Source organism: Chaetodon trifascialis, chromosome 14 (genome assembly GCF_039877785.1).
Source record: "Chaetodon trifascialis isolate fChaTrf1 chromosome 14, fChaTrf1.hap1, whole genome shotgun sequence".
Taxonomy (NCBI): domain Eukaryota; kingdom Metazoa; phylum Chordata; class Actinopteri; order Chaetodontiformes; family Chaetodontidae; genus Chaetodon; species Chaetodon trifascialis.
In genome coordinates, this window is record NC_092069.1 from 21,519,006 (window position 1) to 21,541,150 (window position 22,145).

The 22,145-nt window shown below is 43.5% G+C and overlaps 2 protein-coding genes across 6 annotated transcripts in view; both read right to left on the reverse strand.

Moving 5' to 3' along the window:
- dtnbb (dystrobrevin, beta b) overlaps positions 1 to 5,728 on the reverse strand; it is a 35,204-nt gene extending 29,476 nt beyond the window's left edge. For 4 of the 5 annotated variants that reach the window (XM_070978651.1, XM_070978650.1, XM_070978649.1 and 1 more), the window contains exons 1-5: positions 5,524 to 5,728; positions 2,974 to 3,020; positions 1,363 to 1,430; positions 1,012 to 1,092; positions 688 to 901 (exon numbers count right to left, since the gene is read on the reverse strand). In XM_070978651.1, the coding sequence (XP_070834752.1) occupies positions 688 to 901; positions 1,012 to 1,092; positions 1,363 to 1,429 (362 nt within the window). In that variant the 5' untranslated portion in view covers position 1,430; positions 2,974 to 3,020; positions 5,524 to 5,728. The remainder of the gene's footprint in view (positions 1 to 687; positions 902 to 1,011; positions 1,093 to 1,362; positions 1,431 to 2,973; positions 3,021 to 5,523) is intronic. The other variant, XM_070978646.1, reaches the window with a different exon arrangement.
- Positions 5,729 to 6,758: 1,030 nt separating this feature from the next.
- asxl2 (ASXL transcriptional regulator 2) lies at positions 6,759 to 22,089 on the reverse strand. Its single transcript, XM_070979261.1, has 12 exons — positions 21,942 to 22,089; positions 20,540 to 20,622; positions 19,356 to 19,464; positions 18,910 to 19,051; positions 16,946 to 17,064; positions 15,163 to 15,280; positions 14,801 to 14,860; positions 13,779 to 13,939; positions 13,401 to 13,497; positions 13,185 to 13,290; positions 11,639 to 12,341; positions 6,759 to 11,296 (listed from the first exon to the last, which is right to left on the reverse strand). Exons 1-12 carry the CDS (start codon positions 21,996 to 21,998, stop codon positions 9,464 to 9,466), a joined length of 3,588 nt encoding a protein of 1,195 aa, XP_070835362.1. The 5' UTR covers positions 21,999 to 22,089; the 3' UTR covers positions 6,759 to 9,463.
- Positions 22,090 to 22,145: the final 56 nt, after the last annotated feature.

Here is a 22,145-nt window from a genome sequence, read left to right on the forward strand (position 1 = left end):
GTGCGACTAAAAGCCCAAAACCCAAAGATATTCAGTTTACTCTACTCTGAGACAGGCAAAAGAAGTAAATCCTTACAGAGAAGGAGCTGATTTTTATCCATTTTTCTTCATAAATGACTGAATTGTTTCAGTTAATTAGTTGAAAGAAATTTCCTTGATTAAAATAAATTCAAATAAAACTTGCAGCAAATGTAATATAACAGTGGACTCAATGCATAAAAATCTGAGTTTTTACCGTTTTTTCTCGTCTTAAAAGGTATCACTTTTGTTTTGATCGGCCATGAAAAAGACTCAAAGATGAATAAGCTGGACATTATTTCATCACTGCGGAGCATTATTTTTAAAAACACACCACCTGTAACCCACATTAGTTATCTGATTCTGAGACGCTCTAACTTTCTAAAGAGCAGCCACTGTGGCCAAAAGCGGTCAAACCAGACTGTTTGTTACCTGCAGGGGTGCAAGATGTGACTGAGGGGTGGCGAGATGATTCACAGGATGGCAAAGAAAAAAACACCTGAAGGGACCTAGCTTTGCTTTCATGGCTCACGAGGTAAAAGCGTTGGGAACCACTCCTCTAAACTGTGTGTGTGTTGTGTCGAACACTTGTCATTAAGCTTCTTCAGCAACGCAACCAAAACAACAGCGATTCCAGTGATCACCACCGTGCACCTGCGCCTGACCTACCTGTCGTAGGTGGCCACCATGAAGTTGAGCAGCAGCCCGATGGACTGCTCCACATTGATCTGGTGGGTGGTGGGCAGCCGCTTGTTGAGCTGGTAGTAGATGGAAGACAGGATGGTCTCCAGCCGCGACACATTGATCTCGGCGTTGTGGTCCAGCGTGTTGAGCCCGTTGTCACGAAAGGCTTCGATCATGTTCCAGACATCCACCAGATGAACTGCAGGGGGCAAACAGACAGACTGTGATCAATCGAGTCTGTATTCATGACAGAACAGACGCTTCTTTCGGCCGCATGGCGTCAGAACAGCTGAGAAGACAGGCGCTTACGGTTGCATCGCTTCTGCACAAACCGGAGCTTGCAGGCAGTCCTGTACGTCGACAGTCTGATTACGTCGAAGTTTTGAGCTCCTGCAGGAAAAAAAACATAAAGAAAGTCTCCAAAAAAAATCAGATTAATGTTACACCTGACCAGCTTAATGAAAAATAAGTCTCTCCAAACACAATCAGCCGTTCTGGGGTACATTTAAACACTATCACCCTCTTTGTGTGGGAGGAATTATACTGTACGTGTGAGGCACCACGCATCTCCTGCGCAACTTGGAGTCACTCAAAGAATCGCATGAGCCGCCGCTGAGCATGAATAGTGAAAAGAGGTTTCTCTTTGTCGACTCCACTCACTCATTTCCATGAAGAGCTGTCTCTTCTCCACCATGGCCTTGCCTCGTTTACTGCCTTCCTCGATCATCCTGTGGCACATCAGACAGCAGAGCATGCGACGCTTACCGCTCAGACAGCAGCATGTTCGTGAATGCAACACGCATTCTCCAAAATCAATCACACAGCCAGCGAGTGAGGATGATCTATGTATATGTTATTAGTGCAACTGAAGGAAATGTTTCAGACTGTGGGTTATGATTTTTGTGGGAAGACTGAACATAAATTACTACCTAAATCCTTAAAATCTAGAGGATCAGGTCTTTGTGTGTGCATTATTCTGCCTTTCTTATGTGGTCAGCTTAAATGCACATGAGAGCTCCTGAACGCTGCTCTACGAGGATTCAGTACGTTCTTTCATCTTTATTATTCACCCCGTACAGCAAGGACTCTATTAGCTTTTGCTCCAGCTGTTCACTTATCATAACATACAGATTTTATGGCTTTGGCTGGCTTTTTAACAGGTGGTGAAACCAATTATAGAGATGAAATTAACAGTTTCTCTCAGCGGTACACCAAAAATGTGATAGATTTGAAAGACTGGTCTTATAATCAGACTGAACCCTCAGCTTATTCACTATATCACTATTTGAATATCAGAGATGCTGGATGCAGCTTAAGAGATAAATTATAGATTTTTTAATTTAAAGGGTTATGACTCTCGACTTCGTTATACCGCCAAGTTTCATGGAAAGCCACCACAAATGTAGCTGCTCAGTGGCAACTAAGAAAACAACAAAAATGTGATTTCTATGCAGAGAAATGGTACAACATTCTGGGAAATTTGCGTATTCGGTTTCTTGATTTATGTCACTCTCATGTCTGAGCAGCAAATACGAAGCTACAGCGTGCAGCCGATTAGCTTAGCTTATCACAAAGACTGGAAACAGGTGGAAACAGCTAGCCTGGCTCTGCCACACGGTGACTGAAAAGCTAGCTAACACATTTGTTTAATGTAATTTTATGTGCTGGATTACTTCAATTTTATGCTAACTAAGCTAACTGGAAAGAGAGGAAATGTATCAACGACACCAAGATGAAAACAGTGTGTTCATGATGCTGCTGTCAAAAATGAATTGTCCCCACAAAGACTTTGATCTTCAGGAATCAGATGCCGCACGCTCAGAGAATCTACATCCATTGAACCATTTCAACTTTCTGCTTCTGTGCTGACACCTGACTGAGCTTCAGTGCTGTCAGCATTCATTGCTCCTGTCTGTCTGTTTTTTATTTTGTTCTTTCAGACAGAGCTCCCTTTGAAACAACACAGGTTTCCTTGTTTCATTCACTCTGTTCTTCAAAAAGTGCCATCGGGGCTTTTAATGTGATACGAGTCACTTCTGCAGAGAAGGTGTCATTTTCTTAAACACTGTTTGACGCTTTAATTTGATCTTCGCTGGCTCTTCAGTGGTACAAAACCCTGCATTCTTATGAACGGAAGATATTTAACAGTAGTATCAGTAGATCAGTGGCATACTGGAAAACAGTATCATCAGTTTTAAGCCCATACACGACAGATAACACATGACATTAGCACTGTACATCTGATTTTATGAAGACTTTAAAAGCCTTTACCTGTTGCTGGCTGAGTGTCAAACAAAGTGAAGCCCTAAACGTCCACCCTGTGAGGAAAAACCACATAGAAACAGTCAGTCAGGGTGTCTCACGTGATGTCATCATAACTGCGATAGATAAGCTATTCATCGCTGACTCAATGTAGTTGACTTTAAAATAAGTAATTAACACCTCCCCTCTCCCCTCCTTCAAGGACTACATTAACTCTCACGTTGTGCTTTGCTTTCCCCTCCCTCTCTTCCTGTAGAGATATTGGTGAGCTGGCTGGGGAACCATCCAGCGCCCGTGGTCTGTGCGAATGATAATTCTCCATGACATCGCGCTCAGCAGTGACTGCATCCTGTGGGCTAATGACACCGACTGAGCTGCAAAGGAACCACTTAATGACGACACACGCAGAGCGCATCACGGCCGGCCAATGAGAGAGAAGCCCCCGGACGGCCTCGGACCGTGGGGGCCGAAGCATGTTCACGGGGTGCGTTCGCTGACCGTGAGCGGTAAAAGGCTCTGCTACCCTCAGTAAGACCGCAGAGGGGACGGCTTTTGCTTTGCATCCAGTCTTAGACGCTCTTCCTCTCACGGTGATCTCGGCTGTTATGACCGAGGCTCTTTCCAGTCACTAACTTGCTGCTCTGGCTTGTGTTGAGTGGTTCTTACTGCTGGTTACAGGCACCAGCAAAGGCCTTTAACAGGAGGCATCATGTCATTTATTATCATTTCTCTCATTTTATCGACTAGTTGTCGATGAAATGTCAAAAAACACAAAGCCTCTCACTAGAGCTGCAGCAATTAGTCCATCAACAGAAGACAAATTGGAGACTATGTGGACAGTTTGAATGAGGGTTTTCATAAACATCTGCTGGTTGCAGCCTCTCAAACAAGAGAACTGAATGCTTTTTTGCGTCACATATGCTTGTAAACTGAATACCTTTAGATTTTGGACTGTTCTCAGACATTTGAGGACATCGCCTTGGGCTCTGGGAAGTTATAACAGCCATTTTTCACTTGTTTCTGACATTTTATAGACAAACAAACAATTGATTTAAAGAGAAATTACCCACCAGTCACCATTTCCTGCAGCTCAAGGTGACACCTTTAAAAGTGTTGTTTTGTCCATCCAGCAAGCCAAACCCCCAAAATATTGAATTTACAATGATATAAAAATGAGAAAAGCAGAAAAATCCTAAAAACCCTAAAATGTTTGGCACATTTGCTCAAAAGATGGCCTAAATGATGAATCGCATCATAAAAAATAGTTACCAATGAAGTTTTTGTTGAGCGACTGATCGATTAATCGACTGATCGCGTCAGCTCTAATTATGCTGTCCACCACATACAGTACAGCTGCTTTCTCAGAGAGCTGCGAACCACTTTGTGCTAAATTAAACAGCAGTGTTAATGAGTCTTTGTAGCTCAGTGGGCAAATAATAACAGCGACTCAGTCAGGATTAAAGGGTCACTTTGGCCACTTGAAAACACTCTAATTACATATTACATGGGGTCCTGAGTGGGGCCACGCACGCTGTATTAGTGCATTTTCAGGGATGATGTGCTGGAGAAGCCCTCCTATACTTTGGGGGAGAGGCTAGAAAACATTTGCTACGCAGTGGGAGAGCAAACAGACACATGTCAGCAGAATAACACAATGGTTCATTGTAAATATTCAGCCTGTGAAGTAACTGCAGAAATCCATGAGTAGGCAACTCAGGCCTTGCACTGGCAGGCAAGGTTCAGAAAAAAATGTAAGCAGTGCATGGCGGGCAATGACAGCTTAATCCATGAGTTGATTATTTCATGTCAGATAAGAAAACAGAGACAAGTTCTTAATAATTCATGGACGGGATGGATTCACAGAGCAGAGCGCATTCACGGGCGCAGAGCGGGATCAGTGTGAAAAAAGCCTGAATTTATGGCTTTTTCACTCAATTGCGTTCAATCATTTGCACATCAATAATCATAAGCTCATCTGTGTTTGGATGTCAGCCCATTTTTTGACACAGTAAGCCTGTGTGTTATCATTAAAGGCCCGTAAAGGTGCATTTTACTGTAACCGCACCTTCAGCTTCGAGGTAATGACAACATCCTTTGACGCGAGTCAACATAAGGACTCGGTTACTGCAGTACCCCCGTTCCGCTGATATCATTCACTTCTCGGTTTCTACAAGCCTCAAACCTCGCAGTGAGCGATCCTGCAACACTTAAAATTCACTTCTGAAGCGACGGCCGAGCAAAAACGCAGCCATATTGCTGATTTAACTGCCTATTTACCTTATTTCCGCAATGGGAATGGTGTGTCGTGATGCCCATAAATTTTGGGGGGATAAGAAACAACAGCAATCCTGCATCTTTTCTATTCTCACTGGTGTCTCAGCAGCCGAATGAGGGGCATAGCGGGGAACTGGCCTTTACCGGAGGAAAAATCACGCAGGTTGCGTTTAGAGCATCACCATCACCATCATCGGCGGCAGCAGCAGCATCAGATGGGGAGGATAAGTGGTCCAGGGTGAATAAGGAGGATAATTCCTCCGTGATTCACAGCCGCACTCTCACCTTTGATGAATCCACGCGTGTGTCCGCCGACGTTACAGCTGTCCGGCCGATGAGAAACGACTCGGGCGATCCATCATCGTATTTCACGCGTCTCTCCCGTCTCATTCGACTTCAGTGCTGGGAACTGCGGTGGTAGCCGCGCACCGAAATGTACAAGCGCCCCGCTCCGCGCGGCATCATCAGCGACCCAGCGGCAGAGGACGGCAGAGAGGAGCGCAAGCGGGCGCGGAGATGCCATGCGCGACCACCTACTATACTTTACGCATGTGCGCACGCACGCTGGTTAAAGGCGCACTACTACTATTGCTGCTTTTACTCTGAATTATGATCCTCAAAATAGAGCGGAGGGGGGAAAAAAAAACAAAAAAAACAAGGGACAGAGATTAAATTGAATTTAAAGGGATACTCCAGCGATTTCCCATTGCTCTTTCATAAAGTCGGGGGACTCAAAAGAGACAGATTAATAAAAAATAATAATAAAAAAAGAATCAACACAAAGCAGCAGAGGCAGATATCCTGACATTATGAGTCAAGCTCGAAAACCACTGGATCCTACATTTCCCACAATGCAACAAACCAGCATGTGAGTGTGAGGTTTCCCTCAGTCTGTGTTCTCCATTCAAAGGTCTCTTTTACTGGTATGCTCAGCGTTACTTGCAGTGTTACTGCAGAATAACGTGACTCTGCAGGCTTATTATGCGTTTTGTCCATCAGACAGTCCTGATATAACAAAGCCCACGAGCCTTGGCCTCTGTTGACCTGGAGCAGAATCCAGTCGGGCTGCAGCAAACACGGCATCAAAGCTGCTTAATTCAACTAAAACAGATCCAGAATCCAAAAGTAAATTAAGCTGCAGAGTTAATGACTAGTTATTCTCAGCGGCATACATGTTTGCACTTTTTTGTCCTTTAAAAGAAACATAATCTTTGTCAGGTTTGTTCATTCTTTTAAGTGATGACTCAACCTGGAGAGCGTAAAGCTGATTCAAGCTACAAGTGCTTCAACTATGAGTCATGTGGGTCTATGGGAAAACGAGTTGTACTTCACCGCCGCTGATACTACACCACCCCTGCCTCCTAAATGCATACTTCTTTCAAACTCCACACGTCCAGCTTGTAACTTTCTGCTTTTAAATGTGAAAATCCAGCGCTGTTGCGTCCTCGTCGTTCAGAGCGAACTGAACTTCCTCTTGCATCCGTTTGTGTGAGATAAACACCAGTGAACACAGTCAGGATGCTTTTCATTATTTATTCATAATAGTCTATAACTTCTGATAAAATACACTTTGTTTACAAGTGCTGATTACTATATTACATTCACCCGGAGTTTAAATGGAGACAAAATGACACAGACATATTAAACAAATTCACCTAGTGATAAATGTGACATTTTAAAGTGGCGGGAATTGCCCATGACACTCCCCCCCCCCGACAGTCAGCTCTATATGAGCGTCTCCTCTCGATGCACACGCGACAGGTGAGCTGACAGGGGTGGACTGCTGCCTGACTCAGGTTTCAATCCTCTTTAATAAAGATTTCAGCTGCCTTTTGGGTCGATTGAATGGTTTCTGTTAATTGTTTTGCAGTGCAGTCCAGGCCCCAACTCTACATGAGTAAATACAGCATCCTAAAACCACATTCAACCAAATAAGACCTAAACATTAATGAGGGATGAAACGTGTGCTCACACAATTCAAATGCTGGTACACCACTTTTAGTGAAATGCTATATTTGTGGAAAACCTCTCCTGACTCTAGCCCTAACATCTTAAGACCAATTATCACAAGACGTAACCCCCCATTTATTAAGAAATACATTTAAAAACGGACCTTGATTAATCCACTGATCGGAAAAACGGTGCTTTAAAGACATATCGTTTCGTTTTGTAAGGTAAAGACAAATGTAGACGGCTAAAACAAAACACATTAGACAACATCTCTATGGAAAAATATAGACCAACGGATCCGCTGAAAAAACCTGGGCCATACAGAATATTGAAACCTGGGCAATTTGAACTATAAAAAGTCAAGTTATTATCTGTACGCTGGTCTGTCCAGTCTAAACAAAATCACAGGAAAGCGGACAGCCAATATATTATTATAGTAAATACCCTGTTGATTTCCAAAAACAATTAGCAAATAGATTTTTTTATATTAAAATATATTAATTAAAATATATTACTTTGATTAACTAGTCAAACATTAAAAACAAGTTCTGATTATTTTGTTTTGTTAAAGGTGACTTTGGCATATTACCTTGGAAATAACTGCTATAAAACAGGCCTACGTTGCACCTCCAGGAGATTTCAAAACATAGTTGATGCGTCTTAATTTGCGATCAGCACGAACGGCCGAAGAACCTGCAGAGTTAACCCTTCACGCTGGCCTTTTTGCATGTTTGCTTGTGGTAAAGTAAGCACTTGTACTGTGTTGACATCACCAAAACGCAGCTACAACACAGTGTTCACAACACAAATGTGCCGGTTCATCAGTGCACATCACACACACACACAGACTGTACACTATTTAAACACTGTGCATGTTTTTTTTTTCGTTCATACCACATTTAGAAGACGGAGGTTAACTCCATCCTCCAGAAAAAGGCCTTTTTGAAGTGAAGCGTTACGCCTGCCTGTTGATCGGCGTCACATTGTACCTCCAAGTCGTTTTGTAAAACTGAAGCGTTCGATGCTGAATCGTTCAGATAAAGCATTTAGCGTTTTAGCATAATTTACTGTTCTTCTCTTTTTTCTTTCAGAGTAAAAATAATTATGTAATAAACAGCTGGATATGCCCAAGCAAGGTGTGCTGCACGAATAAAATAAATTTCTACATCTATGCATATACCGTAAATTAGCAAGTATTTACAGTGAAAAAAAAAAATTTCTCTTCATTTTCTCCCCATGCCTTGAGTGTTTTTTTTTTTACTGGTTGCCACTGCTGATCCATCTGTACAGACATACGAGCATGACAAAACCCATTTAGCAGGAGACCGTATCTACAAACTGGCTTTTCTGGGGAGAAAATGCAGGTTCACACAGTAGGAAGCGACACCGGATCTTGACCTGGAATGGAAAAGATCTCGATTTGTCAAAAGGAACATAGAGGCATATTTATATATAAATGATTCTTCTTTTTCCCTATATTTGAAAGTAAGTGCTGTACACAGTTACTACCGTAAATCCAGGCGTTTTCAAGTGCTTTGCTCGGTAACTGTTAGTCAAAAAATGATGTGATGTGCAATCCTCACCAGCTGAACTATCATTCAAAATTCCTTTTAAATTCTTTTTTTTCTAAAACTATACATGCTCTTTCTACTTCTTAAATCTGAGTGTGTTCTGCAACAAATGTACAATTTTTATATAAAATAGTCACTGTAAGTTGCACTTCCCTGCCATGCGTGCATAAATGCCAAATAGGAGGTACTCTACAACCAATGATTATCATCAACGCCCCCCTGCCCCCCCCCCTTTTTGCCTTTAACCACAACTGATTAGGCCCAATAATAAAAAGTGTCAGTCTAAAAGAAAACAACAGTCATTATGTTCTACAAAAATAGCAACATTCATTTTTCCCTCCATTTTTTTTAAAAACTACACATATATATATTTAAAAAAATATATCACACTGATCCTAGCCGAGTGCAAACGTTGCCAGATTTTATATTTGTCACACATCTGGCAGACTAATGATTTGATTGAAAACTGATTGACATTTCTACCAAAAAAAATTGCACAAAACAGCTTTTCATCGATGTTGGTGAAATGAAAGAGCATCCAGTGTAAATCCTCTGCACGAGCGACCACACGCCGGCTGTTGTCTCCGGGGCGCAGCGTCGCTCGAGCGCCGATTCCGTCTTGATTCTGGATGATCTGCTTCTGCTTTGTGCCTTGTTCAGTACAAATCAAGCCACGACATCCTTTAGTTATTATTAATTTCATATCATCGTACAACCAAGCACGACACGCACAGTTTGGAGGGGCCGATGCAGTCGTCGTGGCAAAAGGCGCCGCATCCTTTGCACATGATCATCGCCTTGAGTCGACAGTAGCATTTAGACTGGACGTCCTCCATGTTGGAGCCCTCGATGTACGACTGTTCAGGTGACGGCTCGCCCTGGTTGCCGTGTTCTAACGGGTGACCGGCAGGTATGGTGGTGACAGTCACTGAGAACGACATGACGCTCCCGTGGACGCCGCCACCGTCGGCCTCTGATGATGCCGTGGAAGAGCCGGTGCCTGCAGCGCCGCGGTTCAAAGTGTGAGGTACAGACATGCTGATAGTGCCACCGTAGCACGATGCTGCCACGGGTTCCTGATTATCGAGCGTTCTCTGGGTTGGAAAGGCCGACGGCCGCTGGTGACTGGGGTCCACTTGGGTACGATATGGCTCGGAGTTTCCTTGATTACTATTGCAGAGTTCGAGGTGCCTTCGGTGTGACTGAAAAAAAGGGCTGGTGTCTTTGGCGGCCGCGCTGGTGCTGCTGTTGTCGGCACCAGCTGCGCTATCCTCTGATCCAGGCTCAGTCTTTACATCGGAGCAGTGCTGAACGCTCCCCGTTTCACCGGACTTGGTTATCGAGTATCCCTGCTGCTCTGTTTTAACCCCAGAAACAGGAGAGAAAACTTTCCTGGCTGGCTCTTCTTCCTTAGCCGCCTCATCTCCCTCTGTGCTTTCCCTTTTTACACTGGACACAGACGTGTTGGGGATGACAGACTGGTGCAGTCTCTTGCTCTCTGGTCCTCGGCCGTAGGTGGACACATTGAGCAGGTAATGTCCTGTCATGGCAGGCCTAGGCATCCTCTTACGACCAAGAAATCCTACTGAGATCCTGGACTGGTCCTGACGCTGTTCTGCATGCGCCAGCTGAAGGACTTTGTACTGAGGGTGCTGAGGCCCCATGCCACCATAAGGCTGGTTCTGCTGGACTTTCCTCTGCATTAGAGCCTGTAGGATCTGCTCCTGAGTCTCCTTATCAGGAAGTTCCCTGTGATGCCTCGTGTACTCTGACAAGACTCCTGCTCGGCCTGCTGTATTGAGCTGATGGGACATCTGCTTATCAGCCCTGTGCTCAGCAGAGAGGGACGTCTTCCCCTTACTACCAGAGGGTAAGTTCGACACCTTCACTTCCACCTTGGATAGCGGTTTTGGGAGGATCTGCTCCAATGGGACCTCTTTGCCCTGCAGAAGCTGGGTGACCAGCGGGTTGTTTGCAGGGATACAGGAGCTGGTCCTGGTTGATGATCCAGCAGATGATGGGTTTTCCTGTCCCTTCAGAGCGTGCACAGATGAAAGAGTGGGTTGCTTTGATGTGTTTGAACTCTTCTGAACACCACAGGGTCCTGTGCTGACAGTACCAGCAGAGTGACCTGTGTGTTTTTCCTCACTTATGCTTGAGTACAATATTTGAGATCGGTTTGGGCTTTGTTGACCAAAAGAGTCTGATGGGCGAGAAGGTGGTGTCAGACTGCTGCTGCTGTCGGAGGATGGTAACCTGCCTGACGCCTGTGGGGATGTTGGGCTGGGGCTGGGTGATGGCTGGCTCTGCTCAGCGCTGCCTCCCCCTGGCCCTGGGCCCGGCACAGCTCCCTTCGATGCAGATGATACTGCGGCCGCCGCCGCTCGCTGCGCTCGGGCAAGCTGAGCTTTGGCTTTGATGTCGGCCAAAGTGCGAGCACCAGTGCGGCCCGGGCTGCTAAGCGGGGCTGGGAGGGGAGTCCTGGGTGAGACTTGGCTCGGTGACAGAGGAACGGGAAGGATTCGTGACACTGGGATCTGCAAAACGAAAAACAGATTGACTTTAAGACATGCATATATACGTAAGCAAAACAGTACTTTAGGGATATACGGGGAAGTCTGTTCGTTTTTAACATTTGGAGCATAAGGACCAGCAGCAGAGAAATGCAGGAGGGGTTTGAGAAATTCCTATGGACATTTTTATCATTTTTGACTGGAATCCACTCTAACTGCTGTGAATCCACGCTGACTACCGCCGCTGCCCCTCTGCAAAGACGGAAGCTGCAAACTTGTCAGAGCCACCTTTCAAGTGGAGCGTTTTTGATATTGAAAAGATGAGACAGAACAGAGGAGGCTTTGACTTCACGAACATTTGCCTACCTTGAGCGGTGGAACCCTCTGATTTGCTGGAGTTGGTGTAGGGGGGCTGGATGTGGATGATGCTGGAGGAGATACGGAGGAGACTGAAGACACAGAGGAAACCGAGGACACACGGGGCCTTTTCTCTGGTGTCACTTCACCCTCCATCTCACTGACAGACTTCCTTTTCAGCGGCTCTGTGGGGTCACTGGGCTCAGAGTTGACCTCTTCGCTCTCCTCAGCAGGCTTAAACACAGGCGCCGGCGGATCCTCTTTTACCTCTGAACTAGCCTTTGGCGCCCGGCTTTTCTTCACAGCCAACTGAGGGAGTTCTGTTTTCTCCTCCTTCACTTCCTCTTTATGCTCCTTTTCAGGTAATCCACTGACCGCAGCCCGTTCAGTCCGTCTCTCAACCTCCGCTGCATTCAACCTACGATCCTCAGCCGACTGTGAGCGCCGTGTCTTCATGGGCTCCATGGTGAAGACGGGCTCTTTCTGAGCAGGCTGTGCCTTCAGAGGCTCCTGTGTTGGCTTTGTATTTTTCACAGGGTTAGCAGCAGCAGCAGCAGCAGCATCAGTCTGGCTGCTGTCCTTGGCGCCCATGGGATGCTCCGGAGCTTGAGCGGTTGGTCCTGTCTGATGAGATGGGGACTGGGGCCTGGCAGGCTCCTGATTCAGATCAGCCTTCGTCAGCTCTTTGGATTCCTCAATGCTGAGCCCAGAACTATACAGAGAGAGAGAGAGAGAGGGAGAGAGAGAGCAGGGAGGTAGAAAGACAAAGAGAGAAACAAATCCATAAATCAAGGGTTTAAAACTGAGTTTTTAAAGGAATTGTAAGAAATACACATAAAGGTGGCAGTGAGTCAAAACATTGCAGCATAGTTTTTGTTTACTTCTTTTACATTTGTGTTCATTCTGACATGCTGAGTCCAAGTTATGGATCTTTTTTTAAACGAATAAGACATATTCTAACCCTGAGTGATGAGAGGCCTTACACAGTACAGTAAGAAGTATGACATGAAGCATTTAGGAAACAAATATTCAGTTTTTTTGCAAGTCACCCACTGAGGCCCATGTGACTGCCATCCTGAAACACAATCACTGACCCTCCAAATTCGATAAGCAGCTAACAGGTTCATTCAATCTGATTGAGCCTCATGAAGCAAAGTGACGTCACTGGATACAAAGCGATTCTCTACTACTAACATAGTTTCATGTTTCCAAGAGGAAATCCTACCAGTTTTTCATCTACTCCTGTAACGTGAGAGAGCGATGAGGAGATGTTTAGATCCTATTTGGAATCTCATTCAGCTCTACATAATCCTGTCAAAAACACCACCATGTCATAACAGCACATTTCTCAAATTAGATATTGGATGTTACAAACAAAAACCCTTCGGATTTGCAATTCTATGGTTTGTCCAATAGATAGAGAGCTTTTAATTTGAAAGGAACTGCCTTTTGGCATTTGGAAAATCTGAAAAAATATGGCTTTAACTTCTCCAAAGCTGTATCAGATGAGCAAATCATGAAATAAGTGGAATTTAAATCATGAAGCAGAACCTACTTTTCACCATAATAGTTTTCAAAGAAGGCCTCCTTCCAGTGCTCCACTTTCTTTTCCTTCTCAATTTCTTGGCGCATTCGTAGCTGCAGCTCAGGAGTGAATTCCCCTGTAAAGGACAATATTACATAAAAACAGGTTGCATTGTACTTTGTGACATTACTTAGACATAATGTCAACTGAATGCTGTTATTATAAGCTGGAAACGTTTGCACTGACCCTCAGCCAGTCTCTCCTTCCACGACTGTGCTGCTGATGTGAAGAACTCATTGTTTAAGGCAGAACTAGTGACCTTCAGAAGGCCGTCCATGCAAGCCTGGGGAGAGGTGGCACAATGTTATGACTAACATCATCACAATCACCATCACTGCATCAGTGCATTGAATTATGCTCCCCATATGAGATGTACAGTTAAACATGTGAATACAGGATATTCCACAGATGTTAAACATCTTCTCATCTACTTTTTCTAAACATTTCCAAACTATTTTGTGAGTTAGTTTAATACATTATACTACAATTACATATATTACACTCTACATTTACTGCTAGGTAATGCAACACAAGCATAAAAAGGATGTATAATCTTAGAGCCACCTGCCGGTCAACTTCAGGCAGAAGTTTGAGCAGCCTCTGTTGGCAGTCCGGGGGCAGGACAGAGAAGGTGTGCTTGTTGATGATTGCCCGCAGGTTGGTGTTAACCAAAATGGAGTCTGGTGTTTCTACATCTATTTTACACTTGGTGCGCTTCAGCTGCCCTGCAATACAAAACAGGAAACAGATGTAAGCCAAGACAGATCCAGCAAGGCAGAAATACGTTGATCTTGCAATGGGCATCTTGAGTAATTTACTCTGACATGGAGATATATATTTTGTTTGGTTCCGCTAATGCGGGATCATTTCACTTGTTCCTCAGCTTCTTGGAAAAACGCCGTTAACTCAGTCTAGGTCCAAGCAAGCAGGCAGATGGACGTGTACACCAACTGTCAGATCATTTTAAACTTTCTTAATGGATAAGGCTGTGGTGTTGTTCTTCACTGTCAACAAATCCCACATAAAGACCAAAACCAACAACGCATGTGTCTGTCTCTCAGTACTTTCTGACTTCTCTACTGTCTCTGGCAAAAAGTCTCAGTCTTATTTTCAAAAAAGGCTAAATAATGTCCTAAAAGAGCTGGCACTGTACGTTTTAGCACATATGAGTCAAACAGGAGTAAACAGTCTATTTGTTGGGGATTATTTTAAGATGAGGGTTAACACATTTTTGGTGCACTAATGAGCATTTACAGAGCCAGGACAGTGCAGCTGAGATTAACTCTAATCTAATGTAGTTTAAATAAACTACACTGAGGGTGTTCACTGTAATGAAAGAGCACGTCATCCAGCACAGCGGTGTGGTTTCTAACAGGTTTTGGACAACAATGGAGGTCTACGGCAAAAAGGCATACGCTATACTCAGCTTTGTCGACACAGGCAATAACTGATAATAGGGCTGATTCATTGTTGGTTTTGGTGTTTTCGTGGGATTTGTTGATGCTAAGACAAATACAGAGCATCACCAGCCTTTCCTTTCTGATTTGCAAACCACTGGATTAAATGAAAGTCGATGTCTGACTTACCGGCACTGAGGCGGCCTGACCTCTGGGAAACCTTCCGTGGGACGACTGGGTGGCATAAGTCTGCTTGAACAGAGGAAAAGAGCGGAAGGAAAAGCTCTGAGAAAATTGCAGCCTTGAGATCTGTTTCAACACTGATGCTGCCAATTATATGACTCATGTTTGGATGATGGTTATACAGTGCCTTTTGTTGTACTGCATCAATATTGTGTAATATCATGCAATGCACACGAGTAAAATGTCCAAACTGACTGAATGTCTGACCTGATTTCTGTGAGGCGGATCTGCATCTATTGTGCGAGCCCAGTGTGTAACAACTGATTTCATTTCATACTGCATTTGACAATATCATAACTGCCACCTACCAGTCTTTGTAGTAATGTCAGCCATATCTTTGATGGTTTTCAGAAGCAGTCTGGGACTGGAGGTGGTTGGCATTCCCCCCTGTCTGCGCTGGTTTCTCTGTTGCTGCTGCTTCAAGGCCTGAAAACAAGCAAAATAAGGAAGAAACAAATAGCCAGCAGTATGAGAAAAAGAGAGTGTGAATGTGTTTCCCTGCAACTACTCCCTCAGGGCCACTTGCCTGGTTAAATAACAGCTAAATAACAGTGCAGCAATGAAACATAGGTTGCATAACACAAGAATAAATCATCTCTTTGTTGTAAATCTGTCAAGAAGTCTGATCACCTCACAGCCTCAGCGTGAACAGATTAAAGAAGTAATCCAAGACAGTCCACTGAGTGCTTCTCTTTTGTTTCAGTGGACTGAATAAAAAGAAAATCACTGAAGAAAAACACACAATAGGTCTCTCCAGCACTAAAATTTTAGCCAAATCGCCATCTTCTAGTGTTGCCTACGCCCAGTAAATGAATACAAATTGGTCTTCCAGAGCTGAAAATTCCACACCAGCACAGATGGAGTGAATTACAATCTGTGCAATCAAGTGAAATCTAATTAAATGGAACACAAAAGGCACAAAGCAGCCAATAGGAAAATGTAGAACGGGTGGATTATGTGGACATTAATACTGTAAAACCAGCATTTCTCCCTGACGCCTCATTATTTTTAAATAATCAGCACAAGATGTTGCACAGACAGGGGATGGAAGGATAAACATGGGTTACTTGCATGTTTACAGTGAACGTGTCAGCGAAAAAGTTTAGATAAATGTGGTGAAGTATGAGTCAGTATTTTGACATGGATTAGAGGTGTGAAAACAAATATACATTCATGACCTCATCTGTTGAGGGACAGCTGACTCAGAATCAAAAGAGTCTTATTTGAAAGCTCTGCAATTCGTACATCAGTGCCGGAAAAACCACATGAAAACATTGCTATACTTAATAAGACAGATGAAAGGAAAAGCCTGAATGAATGAGTGGAGAAACATAATGAATCTCAAATACTGCTCAACTGTCTTGTGTTTCAATAAGAACAAACACTAAAGTGACATCCGCATAAAGACGTCAGTCGACAGGGTCGGAAACAGTGGTCATCTGCGCACATTTGATGACCGTGAGTGCGCCTAACTGGACAGCAGCTCCTCAGGTGACTGAGACTGTCAATGTGGGACTGCTTCAGCGAGAACAGTCAGAACAGATGAATGCATGTTTGACAGTTCAGTGGGCAGCGGTCTGCAGATATGTGGAATAAATAATACGCTCAGATGAGTCATCCTTCACCATATCCTCAACAAGTGGGTGAGTGCGTGTTCGACGTACACAAAGAACAGTACACGCCTGATTGCTTGACCCATGCAGATATGGAGTGGGGGGCATTTGGCTGGTATGGTTCGAGTCTGTTTAGAGGGAAGGGCCACTGCAAATCAATACAAAGCTGTCCTGAGTGATCGCTGTCATCCTATGGAAGATTTTACACTAATGTGTTAGACAGCGCTCTCCACCGCTCCTTTGGCAGGATGGTGTTCAATCCCTGCAGCAGAGTTTCAGAGACTTGCTGAATCAATGCATGTGGTGACACTTTAATTTTTCACCCTGTATTTGTGTGTCACAGAGTGGGGTGGCGGGGATTTATACAGCATGGGTGTATGTGAGTATGAGGGTGTGGCAGGAACTCATCTGAGTTTGCACAAATCGCAAATATGGCAATAAACAATTAAAAAACAGAGAATGCAAAAGCCATCAGTACCTGTTTCAGAGCTTTCTTGCTGTGTTTCTGTGAGGGAGAGATGAGTTTACTGGTGGGGACAGAAGGCGACGAGCATCGAGGCTGCGGAGACGACGGCTGCGACTGCAGCTTGGAGGGAACTACGAAATACAAAAGCACAAAACAAATGTTCCAAAGCACACTTCCTGAGGGTGGAGTGCAGGCTTCATCACATCATGCTTTTGTTTTGATGAAACACATACCAATACAGCGCACAAAGGAGCAGATCATCTTACCCTGCTAAAATATCATATTACGCAAAAAAGGGCTAAAGCTCTCAAAAGGAAGATTGTTCACAACAACCTCACTTTTGTGTATTTGTGATAAAAACACCTTTTCTACATACCGCAGCAGCTCCGCTTGTTTCTTTTATGTTGCCACTTCATTTGCATTTGACTTTGCGGTTCTCTGCATTGATTAGTTCAAAAATAAAACTATATCGGAGTCCTCCCACTCAGATGTAAACCAAGGTTATTTGCTTGGCAGCTTCTAACTTGTGCATAATGAGGAAGTGGTCACGGGTCATACTGAGAAAATACAGTTTCCTGTTTTAACAGTCACTTAAAATATTCAAGTGGCAGAGAGAAATAATGAGAGTCAGTAAGAGCACAGCCCGAGGAAAACAAAATAATTGGTACTTGAAGAAAATTTCATTCTCCGAAGTTGCACTGCAATCAGGCACAATCAGGTGTGCGACAAAGGAGCAGAAAGTGCTATGATGTGACCGTGATGCGCCGCCTGCAGCCCCTCTGCTGACAATTAACGGAAGACATTATGGATGCAGAGTGTCTGTTTAGAGACGAAACCCACCTTTCGCTATCATGTCTGATGCTCAGTGTATTCCAGGATTTATTTTGTGACGAGATGCTGTAATTTTTGTTTGTGGGGAAGCCACTTTTTCTCAACTTGCCTCTTCTGCTGCTAGTTCAACGGTTTCCTGTGTTTTTCCGCAATGACTTTTAACAACGGTTGAGAAGGGGCGTTAACTCTCAAGAGTCATAACAGAGGGAGGTAAATCAGCTTGTGAACGCAGCGACAGTCCTTGTTCATTGTGTTATTCTTATTGAGGTCACTGCCAATGGAAAAAGGAGTATCTTTCTCTTCCACTGATTCTATCTGAATGATTGTTGAACAACAGCCATTTTTTACTTAAATATCCATCCATCCATTGTCTATACCCAACTATCCCTTTTCAGGGTTGCGGGGGGGCTGGAGCAGGGCAACATATACAGACAGACAAACATTCACACACACTCACACCTAAGGACAATTTTTGAGTCACCAATTAACCTAATGAGCATGTTTTTGGTCTGTGGGAGGAAGCCGGAGTGCCCGGAGAAAACCCACACATGCACGGGAAGAACATGCAAACTTCACACAGAAAGGCCCCGTCCGACCTGGGGATCAAACCGGCGACCTTCTTGCTGTGAGGCACGCGCACTACCTGCAGCGCCACCGTGCCGCCCTTTACTTACTGTAAATAATGCACTATAATTCATTTTAACATCTGTGTTAAATATTCATGCAATCATGCTATTATAAGTGTTTTTTGGTGAGTCCTGATTGAGCCAAAAAAGCTTTTGGAGGTGACAGTCAGTAAACCCTGCATTAAGAAGTGATGTCAAAGATGGAATACAAGCTGTTAATACAGGGTTTATGCAGGTTTCAACAAGTTATGCAATTTAAGATCTAGTTCACGTCCACTGGCAATAAAAGTACAAAGGTTAGCAAAGAAAATCATAATCCCAGAATTACTTAAAGAAAACGGATTTATTCATTTTCAACATGAACATGACTGAACATGACCACACAGAACAAACTGACTTTATGTTTTTCTGACTTTCCATGTGACTCTTAAATTCAGTTTTTGGATTTTAGTCTTTTTGGGACATTTTAAGGACGTGTGGAAGCCTGTTAATAATAAGCCTGTATGCAGTGCACAGTACCTCTTCGCATCCACCTTCCTCTCCTGTCCTCTTGAGTGATGGCGCCACTGCTGTTTTCTGTGCTATGGGAGTCAGACAGATTGTCACTGCTGTCCTCAGAGCCCTCCTCGGACAGCTCCTTCGCCACATCTGAGATGTCTTTCTACATAAAAAATAGATCACATAGAGCACATTTCCGTTATATTGAAGATACCGAAAAAGAAGAGCCAAGCAGAAATTCAAAAAACATTTGCACTCACACCAAAGCATTTAAATTTTTAGAGTGGAAACATAATTATGTTTGGTTATCATGTAACGATGCTAACCAAGATTTATGCTTTCTGAAGTAGACTGACAAATGGTTGCAATAACTAAAATTAACGTGTGAGTGATCTTTCTCACAATTGATTTCTCGATATTTGACCTCACAGGGCACAGCGGTGACAGCTGCCTTGTGTCTAACTAACCTTTAAAGTGTAGACCCCCATTCTGCCTGGAACTTTGTAGAAGATCCCCTCCTCGCCACGAGAGTTTGTGTGCAGCATTGCATTCAGACATGCCAGTGGTGAGGTTCCACTAGATCATGAGGGAAAAACGCAAATTACACATCTGTTCCCCAATAAATCAGACAGCTGGGAGAAAGACGCAAGGAGGGTAAATGCTGCTCTGATATCTGGGGAGAAATTGCTATCATGCATCAAGAGGACATGTGTGAGTTCAGGTCAGGTTCACGTCAGCGTAGCTGTGAGGCAATTTACTGAAAGTTTTATACAGTATCAGTTGCATAAAACTGGTTCAAGACTAAACTAATCATTGTAAGGAACTGACATTCTCAGACTAAACTACTCTGATGTAACTATGTCTGTTGCATAAAAATCTGTTCTAGTTAAGTCAAACATTTTCAAAACTAACTTGAGTTAATTAAGAGTGCACAATAATGCCTCAGCAGTCACGCCAGACACGTATCCAGAGTGACACAGTGAAGCAAAAATGCAGTTCTGTCAACTTCCATGTCTGGTATTTTACAGTGTCACGTACAGTATATTACTTCAAGCACAAAAAGCAAAATGGTTAGTAATAAAATACAATGGGATTGAGAAAAGTGCAACATGTTATTCATTAAGAAAATTACACTTGTTAGCCTTACAAATATTGCAGGATAATATCTGCTAGATAATAATTTGAATCTATAAAGTCTACAAATACACAGTGTTCATACTTTATTTTATTAGAACATCAAGAAAAAAGAATTAAGTTTTTATGCAACAGGTGGCTAAAGATAGGTATAAAGCGTCTAGATGAAATCTGAGCATGAGTCACTGTTTCTTTATGCAACTGAACCTCGTACATGTTGTTGTTAATAACATGCAAAAGGCAAAACCAAAGTGGCATTGCGGTGAGTTTGTTAAGATAAGGGGTGGGGGGTCTAGCTTTTTCTTACCTTCTGGATGAGAACAGTGACAATGAAACAAAAAGAAATGACACAGTTATTAATTAAGTAAATAAATCGTTACTGTGTGAACAAGAGAAAGGAAAGCATATGGTATGGTGTCAATAACAGAGGGAGAAAGCGGTGTCTCTTGCTCGCTCTCATGAAAATGTCCCCTATCTAAAGGGCATTCGCTGCGGCAAATGTCACCAAAATATTTACCTTATTTCCTTGAGCCTTTCTCTTTGAATCACCTGCAAGATCTCTTTATGGCTCATAGGTGTATTGGGGTATTTCTCCAAGACCTAGAATTACAAAACAAAAATCATAAAACCATTGATCAGTTATAGTATTCAAGCCAGAGTAGTTATCACAATACATGGTGTGTTTCAAGGCTACTGAAGGAAGCAGGTTTCCACAAAGCCTCAGCTCTCAGAGTACAGGATATAACACTCAGCATAATCATGACCACAAACCTGTCACAAACATTGCGGCTTTTTGGCTTTGATAGATTTACATCTTCTGCTATGATGTTGGTCCACTCTGAACCAAATGCACATCTTCAATCGTGCTGATAAGAAATAACAGGTGGTTCACTACTAAAGTTCACATTTTTTGACATGAACTGAGAATGCAGCAAGATGGCAAACACTTAAGAAAAACGTTAACAGTAGCTAACGGCATGTCAACAGAAACATCTTATTATAATACACTTTCACTCATCGTAAAAAAAAAAAATCTACTGATGAGCACCTACTGTTAATTGCTCCCACCTTGTACATGTACATCCTCATATTGCTGCAGTACGATGAGAGTCTCAGTAAATAATGACTTTATGGGTGTTTAAAAAACTAACGTTAGCGTTATTATAGTGTATTATCTATGGAGTTAGCTACGGTACTTGAGCAAACTGTTTATTACAGTTAACTCACTCGAGCTAATAACGTACATACATCGCTAAAAGTAGATGCCCACACAAGCAACAACGTTACGGTTTAATTATAAAATAGTTGTTAGGAGTTGTGATGTTCTGTCGTTATTAGCATGCTACGCTAGACAGCTAGCTATAATGCTAGCAACACTCATTACTGTACTGATATCTCGCCAGACGTTGGCATGCAAAGGATTAAGTTAGCGACCCATGACTGAGTTAAGGCAACAGAGGGGACACGAGTTTAACACGGGCACTGCATGTTTTACTGTTTTATTCGGAGCTGATATCAAACTTGTTGACGCACTGAGTTAGCCGCAGCTAGCGTGCTAACCTGGCTAGCGCGCAAAACCGACGTGCTTCAAGCTACTTCATGGTTACTTTATTCGACTTCAAATCGTGACGGACATGTCACCCGCACTGTGCAGGCACAACACGCACAAGGGTTCAGGGTAGATGCTTGGGTGCATGGAGCTGACAGTCATTTCGCTGCTCAACAGGGGCGGACGAAGCAAGGCTATGCGGCTAGTGACAGCGGTCCTCCAAATGTCTAACCGTCAACACGGGCCTCGCGCGGTGTACGCAACATTTCGTCTTCACCAGCAGGTCATGAACTCATAAACACAGTTGTACAAGTGGGAGCGTTCAAGGAAAACAACCACAACAAACGGCAAATAAAAACACCTAGAATACCGTTTTTGCGGCTTCCGCCCACGTCCTCCCCTTCTTTTTCTTCTGTCTCTCCCTCATTGTTGATGTCTTGTTGCTGAGTAGTGTTGAATTTGTGTGTTTCAGTTGAAATGTTGCTTTAGTTACCGCGTAAGATCCACTCCGTCTGCCATGTTGGACTTACTGTAAAGAGTCACGTGACTCCGAAGGAAACGTCATCTTACTGTA

Excerpts from the sequence above, each read along its gene's own strand:
- asxl2 (XM_070979261.1), bottom strand. The coding sequence starts at position 21,998 with ATGAGGGAGAGACAGAAGAAAAAGAAGGGGAGGACGTGGGCGGAAGCC. Across the intron at positions 15,281-16,945 it reads GCAAGAAAGCTCTGAAACAG|GCCTTGAAGCAGCAGCAACA; the intron begins GTACTGATGGCT and ends GCTTGTTTTCAG. Across the intron at positions 12,342-13,184 it reads GAAAACTATTATGGTGAAAA|TTCTGGGCTCAGCATTGAGG; the intron begins GTAGGTTCTGCT and ends CTCTCTGTATAG.